The sequence below is a fragment of the Sinocyclocheilus grahami genome, unplaced genomic scaffold (genome assembly GCF_001515645.1).
Source record: "Sinocyclocheilus grahami isolate Dianchi unplaced genomic scaffold, SAMN03320097.WGS_v1.1 scaffold38.1, whole genome shotgun sequence".
NCBI lineage: Eukaryota > Metazoa > Chordata > Actinopteri > Cypriniformes > Cyprinidae > Sinocyclocheilus > Sinocyclocheilus grahami.
In genome coordinates, this window is record NW_015505217.1 from 2,589,122 (window position 1) to 2,601,871 (window position 12,750).

General features: G+C 34.1%; 3 protein-coding genes across 3 annotated transcripts; all 3 read right to left on the bottom strand.

Annotated features, from left to right (window-relative positions):
* Positions 1-1,558: 1,558 nt before the first annotated feature.
* Positions 1,559-4,470, bottom strand: LOC107581869 (C-C motif chemokine 13-like). The gene is made up of 4 exons (XM_016267539.1): positions 4,360-4,470; positions 4,106-4,229; positions 3,865-3,993; positions 1,559-1,684 (listed from the first exon to the last, which is right to left on the bottom strand). Exons 1-3 carry the CDS (start codon positions 4,421-4,423, stop codon positions 3,897-3,899), a joined length of 285 nt encoding a protein of 94 aa, XP_016123025.1. The 5' UTR covers positions 4,424-4,470; the 3' UTR covers positions 1,559-1,684; positions 3,865-3,896.
* Positions 1,693-3,191, bottom strand: LOC107581871 (C-C motif chemokine 22-like). Its single transcript, XM_016267541.1, has 4 exons — positions 3,179-3,191; positions 2,176-2,253; positions 1,922-2,045; positions 1,693-1,809 (listed from the first exon to the last, which is right to left on the bottom strand). Exons 2-4 carry the CDS (start codon positions 2,237-2,239, stop codon positions 1,713-1,715), a joined length of 285 nt encoding a protein of 94 aa, XP_016123027.1. The 5' UTR covers positions 2,240-2,253; positions 3,179-3,191; the 3' UTR covers positions 1,693-1,712.
* Positions 4,471-6,245: 1,775 nt separating the features above from the next.
* LOC107581870 (C-C motif chemokine 22-like) lies at positions 6,246-7,673 on the bottom strand. The gene is made up of 4 exons (XM_016267540.1): positions 7,573-7,673; positions 6,788-6,916; positions 6,534-6,657; positions 6,246-6,421 (listed from the first exon to the last, which is right to left on the bottom strand). The coding sequence occupies exons 2-4, from the start codon at positions 6,849-6,851 to the stop codon at positions 6,325-6,327; spliced, it is 285 nt and encodes a 94-aa protein (XP_016123026.1). The 5' UTR covers positions 6,852-6,916; positions 7,573-7,673; the 3' UTR covers positions 6,246-6,324.
* Between the last annotated feature and the right edge of the window lie 5,077 nt (positions 7,674-12,750).

The window sequence follows — 12,750 nt, forward strand, 5'->3', positions numbered from 1 at the left end:
CAATAGCCTGTACTATCATCTCTCCTTTGCCTTTTCAAGAATGTCTGCAGCTGCTAAATGAGCCTTGGTCAGGGCATGTTCAAAAACTTTTTTTCTGAGTGTTCTTGCTGCTTTTTAATATCCGAAGCAGACGAGGTCACGGTGCACATGACCCATTCCTCCTATGGTTAGTGTAGCAAAACCATGGTTAAGTTGCAGTTACCGTGGTTTAACTATAGTAACCATGGTTTTTTGTTTTTATTTGTAGTAAAACCATGGTTAATTTTCATATGGGAGACCACTTCTCCTCATAACTGAGAATTATTTCTCCAAATGAGGCAGTTAAACCATCATATAGAAGCCCATAGACTTTCTTAAGCTGAGCTCAAACGTTTTACCAGTTTTACAAGCTGCACTAAGAAAGAAGGAAGCAGATTTCTTGTAAATGGAATATGTGTGTTTTTAAAATCACCCACTCTTTTCCACCATTTGTATTGCATCACATTTGTACATGTGTATTGTAATGCGCTGCAACAGACTGACCATTTTGCCCAAGATTGGCCTTGTTAGTCACATTTAAGTGTGAATTTTAAGCACTGAACATGAAACCTCAATGATGTTTCTTTACAGTAATAAACCAATTTTCTTCACTTTGCGAACATATGACACATCATAGTCAGAGACATGTTCCTCATAAAGACATTCATGCAAATCCATTTCTGAGTATCAACATTGTAGAATCAGAGTTGTTTTTAGCTCATCCTTTTCCTCATCCTTTTTCTGCTTTGTTGTTCATGTAAGAAAGTTGAAGGTATACTTTTCTTTCAAATTCACAGAAAATGTGCTTCAGGAAAACAACACACAACTTCCTCTTTTCAGGCCTGTCATGTTCAGTGCTAAATCTGATGATTTAATCTGAATTGTACTTTAATCAAATATTAGATGCTAAAATATTAGAACCTTGACTTTTTTTGTTGAAAAGGTTGTCTAAGCACCTTTGTGTGATTATGAGTGATCCAGTGTGTCTTTCGGTAACACTTTATTTCGATAGTCCACTTTAGACATTCTATTAACAGTAAGTAACTTTGCAACTACATGTCAACTAGCAGTTAGTAAAGTATTAGTAAACTGTCTGCTTAATATTTTCTAACACTTTCTTTGTCAACTTATTCTACTAACCCTAAACCTACCCTAACAGCTTACTCTGAGAGTTAGTAGACATGTAGATGCAAATTAATGAGAATTAGTTGACATGTAGTTGACATGTAGTTACAAAGTTACTTAAAGTTAGTAGAATGTCTAAAGTGGACTATCGAAATAAAGTGTAACCTGTCTTTCTGTAAAGGCACAAAACCTGTTTGAATCTGGCAGGTTGTGACATCAGCAGAAAAAAAGCAAGAATTTTTAGCATGGTTTTATTATCATTTACCATCTACATTAATACTTTATCATCTATAATACATCTGTAATACTGACTGAGATATTTAAAACAAATGCTTTGTTTCATAATAACACACACACACAGCCATTTTAATCAAATGTAATACCTGTATGCAATAGAGAATAAAAACATGACCACATTATGATAATTCTATCACTGATATTTTATTAAAACAACTGAACCAATCACATAAATTATCCTGTAAATAAATGATTTTATACGCACATTGGAAATAACACAAGGACTGAATATACAATATGAAATGTACAGCTCAAAAACAGTGTAGCTTCTTTTAGACTGTTGTTCTTTTGTCCACTTTAGCAACATGGCCGCTCACCCAGGGGATCTCTGGATCAACACAGAATTCTTTCCCTGATTTTGTCTTAAACCTGATGGGAAAGAAACAAAAATAAGATTTAGGTCTAAAAATAAGCTTTTTAGTTGTCTTATAGAGGTTGGCTTTACAGTTTTGAAATGAGATATGAGATTGATGATACTCACACAATAGCGCGTCTGGCACAGCTGCTGCTGGTCCAGTAGTAAGAAGCCACTTGTTTCAGAGGAATCTTCACATCAGTGAACTCTCCACAGCACTTTGATTGTGCTGCATCAATTGAAATGACAGCTAAAATAGGGAGAAATAAGACAAAAGTTTTCAATTTGATCATGTCGCCACATTTTAAATCACCAAATGCAAATCTGAAAACAATACATTTTGTCTTGATTCAAAAATGAAAATAAGAAAGAGCCCTCACCGCTTGAAGTCATCTGCACAGAGCAGAAGAACACCAGGAACAGCACAGACATCAGACTTCTCATTCTTCAAGATGTTTCTTCACAATGTCAGAAAGAATCAGTAGAAGTTCTGTAGAGCTTGAAGATCTCACAGCTGTTGTGTCCAGAATAATGTCTGAGCTCCTTCTTATATACATAGTCGGAGACATATTCCTCATAAAGACATTCATGCAAATCCATTTCTGAGTATTAACATTGCAGAATCAGAGCTGTTTTTTTTAGCTCTTTCTTTTCCTCGTCCATTTTCTGTTTTGTCACTCATGTGAAAATGTGCCAAGTACTTTTCTTTCAGATTCACTGCAAACATGCTTCAGCAAAACAACACACAACTTCCTCTTTTTCAGACCTATCAAGCTCAGCATTAAATGAACTAAATCTGAAGATTTTAATGATTAAATCTGAATGTGCTGTCATCAAATATCAGGTGCTTAACCTTGACCCCTTACTCACATATAAACCCTTAAGACCTTGATTAACTGATTCAGTTGTGTTTGATTAAAGCAATAACTTAAGGACCACTGGAAACAGGACTGAGAACCCCTGCTCTAAGAAAACACAACCACTTCATGTTTCTAGTGACACTTGTTGGTCTAATAGAGAAGTTAGAATAATTCAGCCACCAGTTAAACTGATTCACAGAATTAAAATATGCAAATGTAATGACAGGAAAATGGCAGCTTTTCAGTTGCAGTTTGTGACAAAAATGTTGTGATCTACTTAAGGGTTTCCATTCGCTCTGAAATTATATTTTGAGTCCGACTAAAATGAAGATTTGTCTTTTTTAAAATGGCACGTAAACATTTTAGACTAACTAAAATCATCCCAGTATGGTTTTTACAGTGGAGACCTAGATGTGATAGTGGGCCTGTGGACCACTCTGAAGTAGTATTAGAGATAGTGTGGATTTACTGAGTGGTGAGCTTTTGGCATTTTTCAGACATGGGGAAACTCTTGTGCACTTACTTCTAGTTGCATGCAAATAATGTTTGATGACACTCACACAATAGCTGCTGCTGGTCCAGTAGTAAGAAGCCACCCATTTCAGAGGAATCCTCATATTAGTGATGTTTACACAGTAGTTTGATTGTGCTGCATCAAGGTTTTCGGATATCAAAAATCAGACAAATATAAGGTTTTATCTTCTATAATATTTTGGGAACACTTTTCATAATATCTAATGTATTCCAGCATAGTTTATCTTTATCATTGAAAGTCTATTAGACTGAAAACTTCCACCCTTACATGGCAGTATATGACCGCTGCAGGACAGTACCACGAAGAACGTATATTAAAAGCTATATACTGTCAATATTTAATTTAGCTAATTCAGTTAACACAAATTATATAGTGTTTTAGTGTTTACATGAGAAGGGAAATGTGTTGCTAAAAACGATTTGTTTTTAGTCATATTTAGACAATTCACGATAGCTTGACTGAGATATTTAAAACAAATACTTTGTTTCTTCATGATACATACATTTTAATAAAATGTAATATACCTGTAGGCTATGCAATAGAGGATAAAAACGTTACCACATTATGATCATCACTGATATTTTATTTAAAAAACGGAACCCAATCACAAATTATTCTGTCAATAAAATATTTTATATACAAATTGGAAATAGCACAAGGTTTGAATATGAAATGCACAGTTCAAATAGAAACAGTGTAGCTTCTTTTAGACTGTTGTTCTTTTGTCCACTTTAGCAACATGGCCGGTCACCCAGGGGGTCTCTGGATCAGCACAGAACTCTTTCCCTGCTTTTGTCTTAAACCTGATGGGAAAGAAACAAAAATAAGATTTAGGTCTAAAAATAAGCTTTTTAGTTGTCTTATAGAGGTTGGCTTTACAGTTTTGAAATGAGATATGAGATTGATGATACTCACACAATAGCGCGTCTGGCACAGCTGCTGCTGGTCCAGTAGTAAGAAGCCACTTGTTTCAGAGGAATCTTCACATCAGTGAACTCTCCACAGCACTTTGATTGTGCTGCATCAATTGAAATGACAGCTAAAATAGGGAGAAATAAGACAAAAGTTTTCAATTTGATCATGTCGCCACATTTTAAATCACCAAATGCAAATCTGAAAACAATACATTTTGTCTTGATTCAAAAATGAAAATAAGAAAGAGCCCTCACCGCTTGAAGTCATCTGCACAGAGCAGAAGAACACCAGGAACAGCACAGACATCAGACTTCTCATTCTTCAAGATGTTTCTTCACAATGTCAGAAAGAATCAGTAGAAGTTCTGTAGAGCTTGAAGATCTCACAGCTGTTGTGTCCAGAATAATGTCTGAGCACCTTCTTATATACATAGTCGGAGACATATTCCTCATAAAGACATTCATGCAAATCCATTTCTGAGTATCAACATTGCAGAATGAGAGTTGATTTTAGCTCATCCTTTCCCTCATCCTTTTTCTGCTTTGTTGTTCATGTAAGAAAGTGGAAGGTACTTTTCTTTCAAATTCACTGAAAATGTGCTTCAGGAAAACAAAACACAGCTTCCTTTTTTTCAGGCCTGTCAGGTTCAGCGCTAAACGTGAAGATTTTAATGATCAAATCTGAATTGTGCTGTCACCAAATATCAGATGCTAAACCTTTAACCCTCGCTCACAAGTAAACCCAGAGACCTTGATTAACTGATTCAGGTGTGTTTTATTGAAGTTAGTAAACTCACTGTTATTAAACTTTAGAGGTGCTTGGCCCTCAATGAGGATGTGAAACAAATGCCCTCGCGGTCCAGGGGCCCCAAGATCGGACTGAAAGTGTACTTTAGTGTTGGCGATTAAAGGGGCAGGGGCTTGAATTTTTATTTGAACTTCTTCACAGAACTAAAATATGCACATGTAATGAAAAAACGAGGCAGATGTTTTTGTTTTTTTTCATTTACAGTGAGAAAAAAGGTGTGATTTACTTGGGAGTCAGACATTCACTTTAAAATGCTATTTTCAATCAGACTAAAACAATAATTCAACTTTTCCGACTAAAAGAAAAAAAGATAGGGATGCACCGATACCACTTTTTCCAGTACTTGCCTGATACGATACTTTTATTTTTGGTACTTGCCTACGCGCTCAATCCACTCAGCGTGATTTGCTTACCAGCTTGCGCACATCAGCTATACAGGCATTAATACTGAATGTTTTATATTCATTGCATACATATACTTCGTAGACATTTTTAATCTCTAATAACTCCATTCTGCTGTCTGTTGTCAGTGTTTCTTTGTCTGAATATGGCACTTATCACATGCTGTGTGGTATCGGCGTTTGGTATCGGGGCATTTTAACGAGTATGAGTACAGGAGCTCAGTATCGGGCCCGATACTGATACTGGTGCATCCCTAAAAAAAGAGTCTCAGAAAATTTTTGAAGATCCATCCGGGGATCCACAATGTCCTTTGAGAAACTCATAAGACAACATGAGTTTCTCAGAAACTTTCTGTACATTTTCTTTCTTTTTTTCTTTTTGTTTTAGGATACACTTATAATGCAAACAGTCCATTGCAAATTGTAATCTTGCAATCTTATAGTTACAGTCGACAAGAATTTTTAGCATGGTTTTATCATCTGTAATACTTTGGGAAAACTTTGCATAATATCTCATGTATTCCAGCATAGTTTCATATTTTATCTTTGTCACTGAAAGTCTATCAGACTGAAATCCTCCACCATTAGATGCCAGTATATGACTGCAGGACAGTACCATGAAGGACATAGTATACCAAAATCTATACACTGTCTATATTTAATTCTTCTAATTCTATCAATAACAAGTATATAGTATTTTAGTGCTTACATGAGAAGGGAAATATGTTTGGTTTTAGTTATTTTTATAGAATTCATGATAGTCTGACTGAGATATTTAAAACAAATACTTTGTTTCTTAATTATGCATACATTTTAATACAATTTAATATACCTGTATGCAATAGAGGATAAAAACGTTACCACTTTATGATCATCATTGATATTTTATTTAAAAAACGGAACCCAATCACATAAATTATTCTGTCAATAAAATATTTTATATACAAATTGGAAATAGCACAAGGTTTGAATATGAAATGCACAGTTCAAATAGAAACAGTGTAGCTTCTTTTAGACTGTTTTTCTTTTGTCCACTTTAGCAACATGGCCGGTCACCCAGGGGGTCTCTGGATCAGCACAGACCTCTTTCCCTGCTTTTGTCTTAAACCTGATGGGAAAGAAACAAAAATAAGATTTAGGTCTAAAAATAAGCTTTTTAGTCATCTTATAGAGATTGGCTTTACAGTTTTGAAATGAGATATGAGATTGATGATACTCACACAATAGCGCGTCTGGCACAGCTGCTGCTGGTCCAGTAGTAAGAAGTCACTTGTTTCAGAGGAATCTTCACATCAGTGAACTCTCCACAACACTTAGATTGTTCTGCATCAATTGAAATGACAGCTAAAATGTGGAGAAATAAGACAAAAGTTTTCAATTTGATCATGTCGCCACATTTTAAATCACCAAATGCAAAGCTGAAAACAATAAATTTTGTCTTGATTCAATAATGAAAATAAAAAAGAGCCCTCACCGCTTGAAGTCATCTGCACAGAGCAGAAGAACACCAGGAACAGCACAGACATCAGACTTCTCATTCTTCAAGATGTTTCTTCACAATGTCAGAAAGAATCAGTAGAAGTTCTGTAGAGCTTCAAGCTTTCTGTTACACAGTTACAAAAGAATGAATATAATAGTACTTAACATTTTCATTTCATTTATTTCAGTGTCCCTTTTTACCCCAATCAGTCTAATTTAGAATCATCAGTATCAAAAATTATCAAATTCTATTGCCTCTACATTTCATTACATTCACATTGCCTTTTTTTAGTTTACATTTGAATGATTTGGTATTAACAAGTATTCAGTATTCAATTCAACTATATTTCACGTATTACAGTTTTTCTCAGTCGCTTTAGTACATTTCTCAATTCATCCTTAACATAAACTGCATTTCTCAAGACAATTCATACAACCAGCATCACAAAATGGGTTCCCAAATTGCTCAAAATCCTTAGTTCATCTCTCAAAAGTAAATATTTATATCAATGAATGTATCAGTGCCATCAGAATAAGTCATTTTTCATCAAGATAGTTGAAATGCTTAGCCATGTTATAATAGTGTATTCTGACAGACAGTACTTCCTGATGGTGTTCTGATACCAAAAATTGCACAAGGCTGCACTTTTTTTTCTGTATTGCATACATAACAGATCATTGACTACCTCACCAATGCCACTGTTTATATTCACGATCTATTACAATAGTCAAAGCATCATTCTATTTTAAATGGTTTAATTTTTATTTTATGGAGTTCACCTATAAGCGTAATAACAGGAGAAAATGAAGAAGCAGGAGAATTGCGTCTGCTCTGTCACAGCTCCTCTCGTGGTACAAAGCTGTTGCATTAAATCACTCATTTATTTTTATCCTATATGATCATGCCAAAATAAACAAACCTTTGTATAGTCCATACAAAAGTCAGTACACAGTCAGCATTTCACAACTGAAACACAAATAAACCCTTTCAAGTCTGTGCACCAGGAACAGCACAGACATCAGGCTTCTCATTCTTCAAGATGTTTCTTCACAATGACAGAAAGAATCAGTAGAAGTTCTGTAGAGCTTGAGGATCTCACAGCTGATGTGTTTAGACGTATTCCTCATAAATACATCCAGATAGACCCATTTCTGAGTATCAACATTACATGAAAGTAGTTTTTAGCTCCTCCTTTTCCTCGTCCATTTTTCTGCTTTGTCACTCATGTGAAAATGTTTCTGAGTTTTTCACTTTCTGATTCACTGAAAATATGTTTCAGGAAAACACACAGCTTCCTCTTTTCAGGCCTGTCAAGCTCAGCATTAAATGAACAAAGGCAAAAGATTTTATAATAAAATTTGAATTACACTGTCACCAAATATCAGGTGCTTAACATGTTCCCTTTCCTCACAAATAAACCCAAAGACCTTGATTAACTGATTCAGTTGTGTTTAATTAAAACACTAAACTTAAGATGTTGGACCACTGGAAAGAAGACTGAGAGCCCCTGTTCTAAGAAAACAAAACCACCTCTTAGTTTCTAGTGACACTTGTTGGTCTAATAGAGAAGTTAGAATAATTCAGCATAAGTTAAACTGATTCACAGAATTAAAATATGCAAATGTAATGAGGGGGAAAGGGCAGCTTTTCATTTGAAGTTAGTGACACTAAGACAAAAGCATTGTGATACTTCAGGGTTTCCATTCACAGTTAAATGTTATTTTGAGTCTGACTAAAATAGTAATTTGTCTTTTTAAAATAACATGCAAACATTGTAGTCTAACTGAAATCATACCAGTCCATTTTTTTTACAGTAGAGGTTTAGATGTGACTGTGGACTGTGATGCTCTGAAGTAGTAGTATTAGAGATGGTGTGGATTTAGTGGGTGCTGAGCTTTTGACATTTTTTTCAAACCTGGGACATTCGTTCACACTTACTTTCAGTTGTGTGCATGTTTTCTTAAGTCCCAAGACCGCACATGTTAGTATTGCAGGCCTTGTAGCTCAGTATACATGTGCATTTTTTAAAGATTTATTTATTATATTTTTTGCATTACCCATTATCAAAGTGTCCTTTAATATTGACTTTTAAAAAATATATAATACATTTAAATTAAAAGTTTCAAAATGCTTTCAAAATGTATGCAGAAGAGTAGAAGATAAAAATGTTACTACATGAGGATAATTTCATCATTTATATGTTAGTAAATAACTGAACCCAAACACATAAATCATTTATACAATAGTTGAACATTTGACCCTTATAATAGACTGTTTATTAATAAACTGCTCACCCTGCAGTCTCTGGACACAGACCTCTCTCCCTGCAATTAAGGAGAAAGAGTACAAATTACAAAGTACAAATTTAATTCATTCAGATTCATTCAGATTGACTTAGCAGTCAAAAAATGAAATGTTTGATGAACTGAAAGATTACATTGTTCGTGACACTTCAAAATAACTGATAGTAGCTGAAGTATCACAAATCATGAATTTGTTTGTTCATGCCATTTATTTTCCCCAAGAAAATCACAAGTATAGGTATCTATCAGACACATCTACAAGTCTTTCATCTGAAGTCTGAGTCAAGTCTGAAGTCTTAAGCTGGAGTCCGAAGTCAAGTCTTAAGACTTTAAGTCGAGTCGAGGCTGAAGGCTTCATTAATTGTTGCAAATAAATTACAATCCTTAAAAATCCTATTTACAAGGTTGTATTTTAAAGACAAGATATGTTCCAGGGATATTACTAGGATTCTAATTCAACTTGTCTTCCTCTACCCTTATATATAGGCACAATCCAAGATGCAAAAATACATAAATACATGTAAAATTATTAATTTGAGGAGGCCTGCTCATATTCAAAATCATCTAATACCATGATGTAGCCTAGCCACTAGATGCTATTAATCTAATTCGAGATCTAATTAATCACAAATCGATCACACATCACCTTTAGATGAGAATATGCCCCCCAAAAGATCATTTAAAACATTATCGTGCTACGCGATGAGTAAAGCATTGAATAGACATTACAAAGAGTAGCTTTTTTATTTATTTATTTATTTTTGCTTTTGCTTTGTCACTATGTGAGTATGTGAAAAGTACTTTTCTTTCGGATTCACTAAAAAAGCACTTCAGGAAACCCAATTTTTTCTTTCTAGTAACATTTTAGTCTAATAGAGAAGTTAATATAACTCAGCCAATACTCAGATAATAAATATTGCTTTTTATTTCTCCTCTTTCCTATTACTTGTTTCACTTCTGTTTCAGTTTTTTATAACCATTTCTTACTGTGTGTCAGAAAGTTGTTATTTTAGCATGTGTGTTTGGCTCAGTGTTATTTTTTTAGGATTACTGATAAACTAATGTAGTTTGATTTGTATTAGTTATCTATTTTAGTTTTAGTTACAGTTGTAGTAATGTTGTCATTTTATTAGTTTTTATTATGTCTATATAGGTTTTTTATTAAGTTTTAGTTTTATTTAATTTGAGTTATTTCAGTACTTCAACATACAAAATGGAAATGAAATAATATATATATATATTGAATGTATTTATATATATGTACATGTACATTATATGTGTGTGGCTGTACATACACATATGTAGTTGTTTTTTGGTGTTTGGCTTAGTGTTATATTAGAATCATTATTATACTCATACCTTTTGTTCTTTTAATATTTTGAATTGTTTTTAGCTTTATTTTTTTGTTTTAATTTAAATGTTTAGTTTTGAAATGTTGTTGTATGCATTTGTCATTTTTATTTAATTTCTTTTATTTTCTTAAATGTGTATATATATATATATATATATAGTATTTATAGAGTTTTAGCTTTTAGTTTTAATTACTTTTTCTTATTTGTAAGTCGCTTTGGATAAAAGCGTCTGCTAAATGACTAAAAGTACAAAGTAAAAGTATAACTCAGCCACCAGTTTAGCTGTTTTACAGAACTAAAATATACAAACATAACACTCTTTCAACGTTAGTGGCAGTAAGAAAAAAAGTGTGATCTACTTGTGAGTTTACATTCAATATAAAATGTCTTTTTTTTTTTAGTCAAGCATTATGTGTCTGGAAATGTACTGTAATATCAATACAAATTATTTAGGACGTATTATCTAACATAATATTTTCACATAATATTGTTTCCAAATAAAAGTCTAAAACTTTCATCAGTAGGTGGCAGTAATGGACTGCAGAACAGCACTAGGTATAGAGCTAACTAACAAATAAAAATCCACCACCAGAGGTCAGTCGAGAAGAACTGAAGAGTTTTAGAACTGAAGAGTTTTTTTTTTTTTTAAGAATTGCTCCTGGATTCAGATAGGTCTAAAGTCTGTGCTGCTGCTAATACGACAGAAACAACATGTTTCTCACCCATCATACTTCTGAAAACCACATGCATCTACACAGACACATTAATCTTGCTTCCTCTATCCCCCCAAAGCTGAAATCCACTCTAATGTGAAGGTGTTCTATTTGCATACAAACTGTAGCCAAAGCTGTAGTCTAATATCCACAACTATTTAACACTTTCAGCATTTCATAAATAAAATAAATTTAAGAAATTAAAATTCATTTAAACATTTCGTTTTCTCCCTACCATAAAATGCATTCAGTAACATTAGAATGAAGGCGTACAAGTACAGTATATACAATAATGTAAACAATATAAGTAGGATGTAGATACATTCATATGCTAATATAAGAATGTGATTAGGGGCCAGGCTTAAACTCTAAAGGGTCCTTGGTCTGAAAAAGGTTGATTGACCCAAATACCACTGTAGTTTCTCAGAAACTAATCCTGCATCCCAGTCCCACTACCTCTACATGGTCAAATCACACAGATATAGCTACGTACATACATACAGTATCTGGATCTAAAATGGACAGCGTCACTTCCTATTACAAACATGACGTGTATTTGCGGGCAGAAAAGAGAACTAAACTGTTATATTTGAAGATTACATCTTCTCAAGTTCAACAGTAGAATAAACATGACCACAAATCTATGCGGTTGAAAACACTACTCACTGTACGTCAGACGCATAAGGTCATAAACTGTTTCCAAACTTTCCATCTGGTTTACAGAGCAATTTTAACACCCCAAAAGAACTGCCTTATTAATGATGTACAGTCTGGGGAAAATCTTGGGCTAGTGACGAGTTGTTTTTGCAATTATTAGGCCTAAGTAAACAATGCTTGCCTCATTATTCACATGCTGTTTAGTTTCAGAGTCTGAGGGAAGCAGATCAAATATGAATCAGTGATGAATCTACTTTTTGTCTTCGTATGATTTTTTTTTTTTTTTTGCTGTAGCGTAGACAATCTATAACTTCTGTCAGATGTAATCATGCCCCTTCTTTGTACTCTGCCCAGCGTAACCGTATGTTTACCTGTCAAGCGGAATCACATTTCGGCATATTTTTTTTTAAGCGTGTTAAAGCGCTCAGACCTGTCCAGCGATGAAAAGCTTCAGTTTTCACTCAAGTCTCATCTTGCTTCTTTATGTCTCGTTGCTTTTGGTATTTTTTATTTGATTCAGCCTTTATGACAGTTAAAACATTGTTGATGATAAACTATCCAAACGATCCAATTTATAATCTTTCCGTTTCTGGCTTTTCATACATGGACTGTTTCCTTAAATGCGCTAATTGATTGACAGGCATAAAGCACCTGAAAAAGCCTTTTGATTGGCTAATCTGACAGCGGCCAGCGTCTACTTTTTTGTACGGTTTACAGAAACTAGAGCTGTGTCCAAAATGGCTCCCTATTCCCTATATTGTGCACTATATCGTGTGTCTGCCATTTTGTAGTGCTGTCCGAAGTCTGAGTGAATGAGTTAATTCCCTACATTCGTTAAATACTTTTTACCCACAATCCTCTCTGGTTTTGAGTGTACAACCAAGAGATATGTATAGATTCCTCATTCGACCGCTCCAAGCACGTAGACGCAT

Coding starts and splice junctions, on each gene's coding strand:
- LOC107581869 (XM_016267539.1), bottom strand. CDS start 4,423: ATGAGAAGTCTGATGTCTGTGCTGTTCCTGGTGTTCTTCTGCTCTGTG. Junction 4,230..4,359: donor TGTGCAGATGACTTCAAGCG/GTGAGGGCTCTT, acceptor TCCCTATTTTAG/CTGTCATTTCAATTGATGCA. Junction 3,994..4,105: donor TGTGCCAGACGCGCTATTGT/GTGAGTATCATC, acceptor CTTTCCCATCAG/GTTTAAGACAAAAGCAGGGA.
- LOC107581870 (XM_016267540.1), bottom strand. CDS start 6,851: ATGAGAAGTCTGATGTCTGTGCTGTTCCTGGTGTTCTTCTGCTCTGTG. Junction 6,658..6,787: donor TGTGCAGATGACTTCAAGCG/GTGAGGGCTCTT, acceptor TCCACATTTTAG/CTGTCATTTCAATTGATGCA. Junction 6,422..6,533: donor TGTGCCAGACGCGCTATTGT/GTGAGTATCATC, acceptor CTTTCCCATCAG/GTTTAAGACAAAAGCAGGGA.
- LOC107581871 (XM_016267541.1), bottom strand. CDS start 2,239: ATGAGAAGTCTGATGTCTGTGCTGTTCCTGGTGTTCTTCTGCTCTGTG. Junction 2,046..2,175: donor TGTGCAGATGACTTCAAGCG/GTGAGGGCTCTT, acceptor TCCCTATTTTAG/CTGTCATTTCAATTGATGCA. Junction 1,810..1,921: donor TGTGCCAGACGCGCTATTGT/GTGAGTATCATC, acceptor CTTTCCCATCAG/GTTTAAGACAAAATCAGGGA.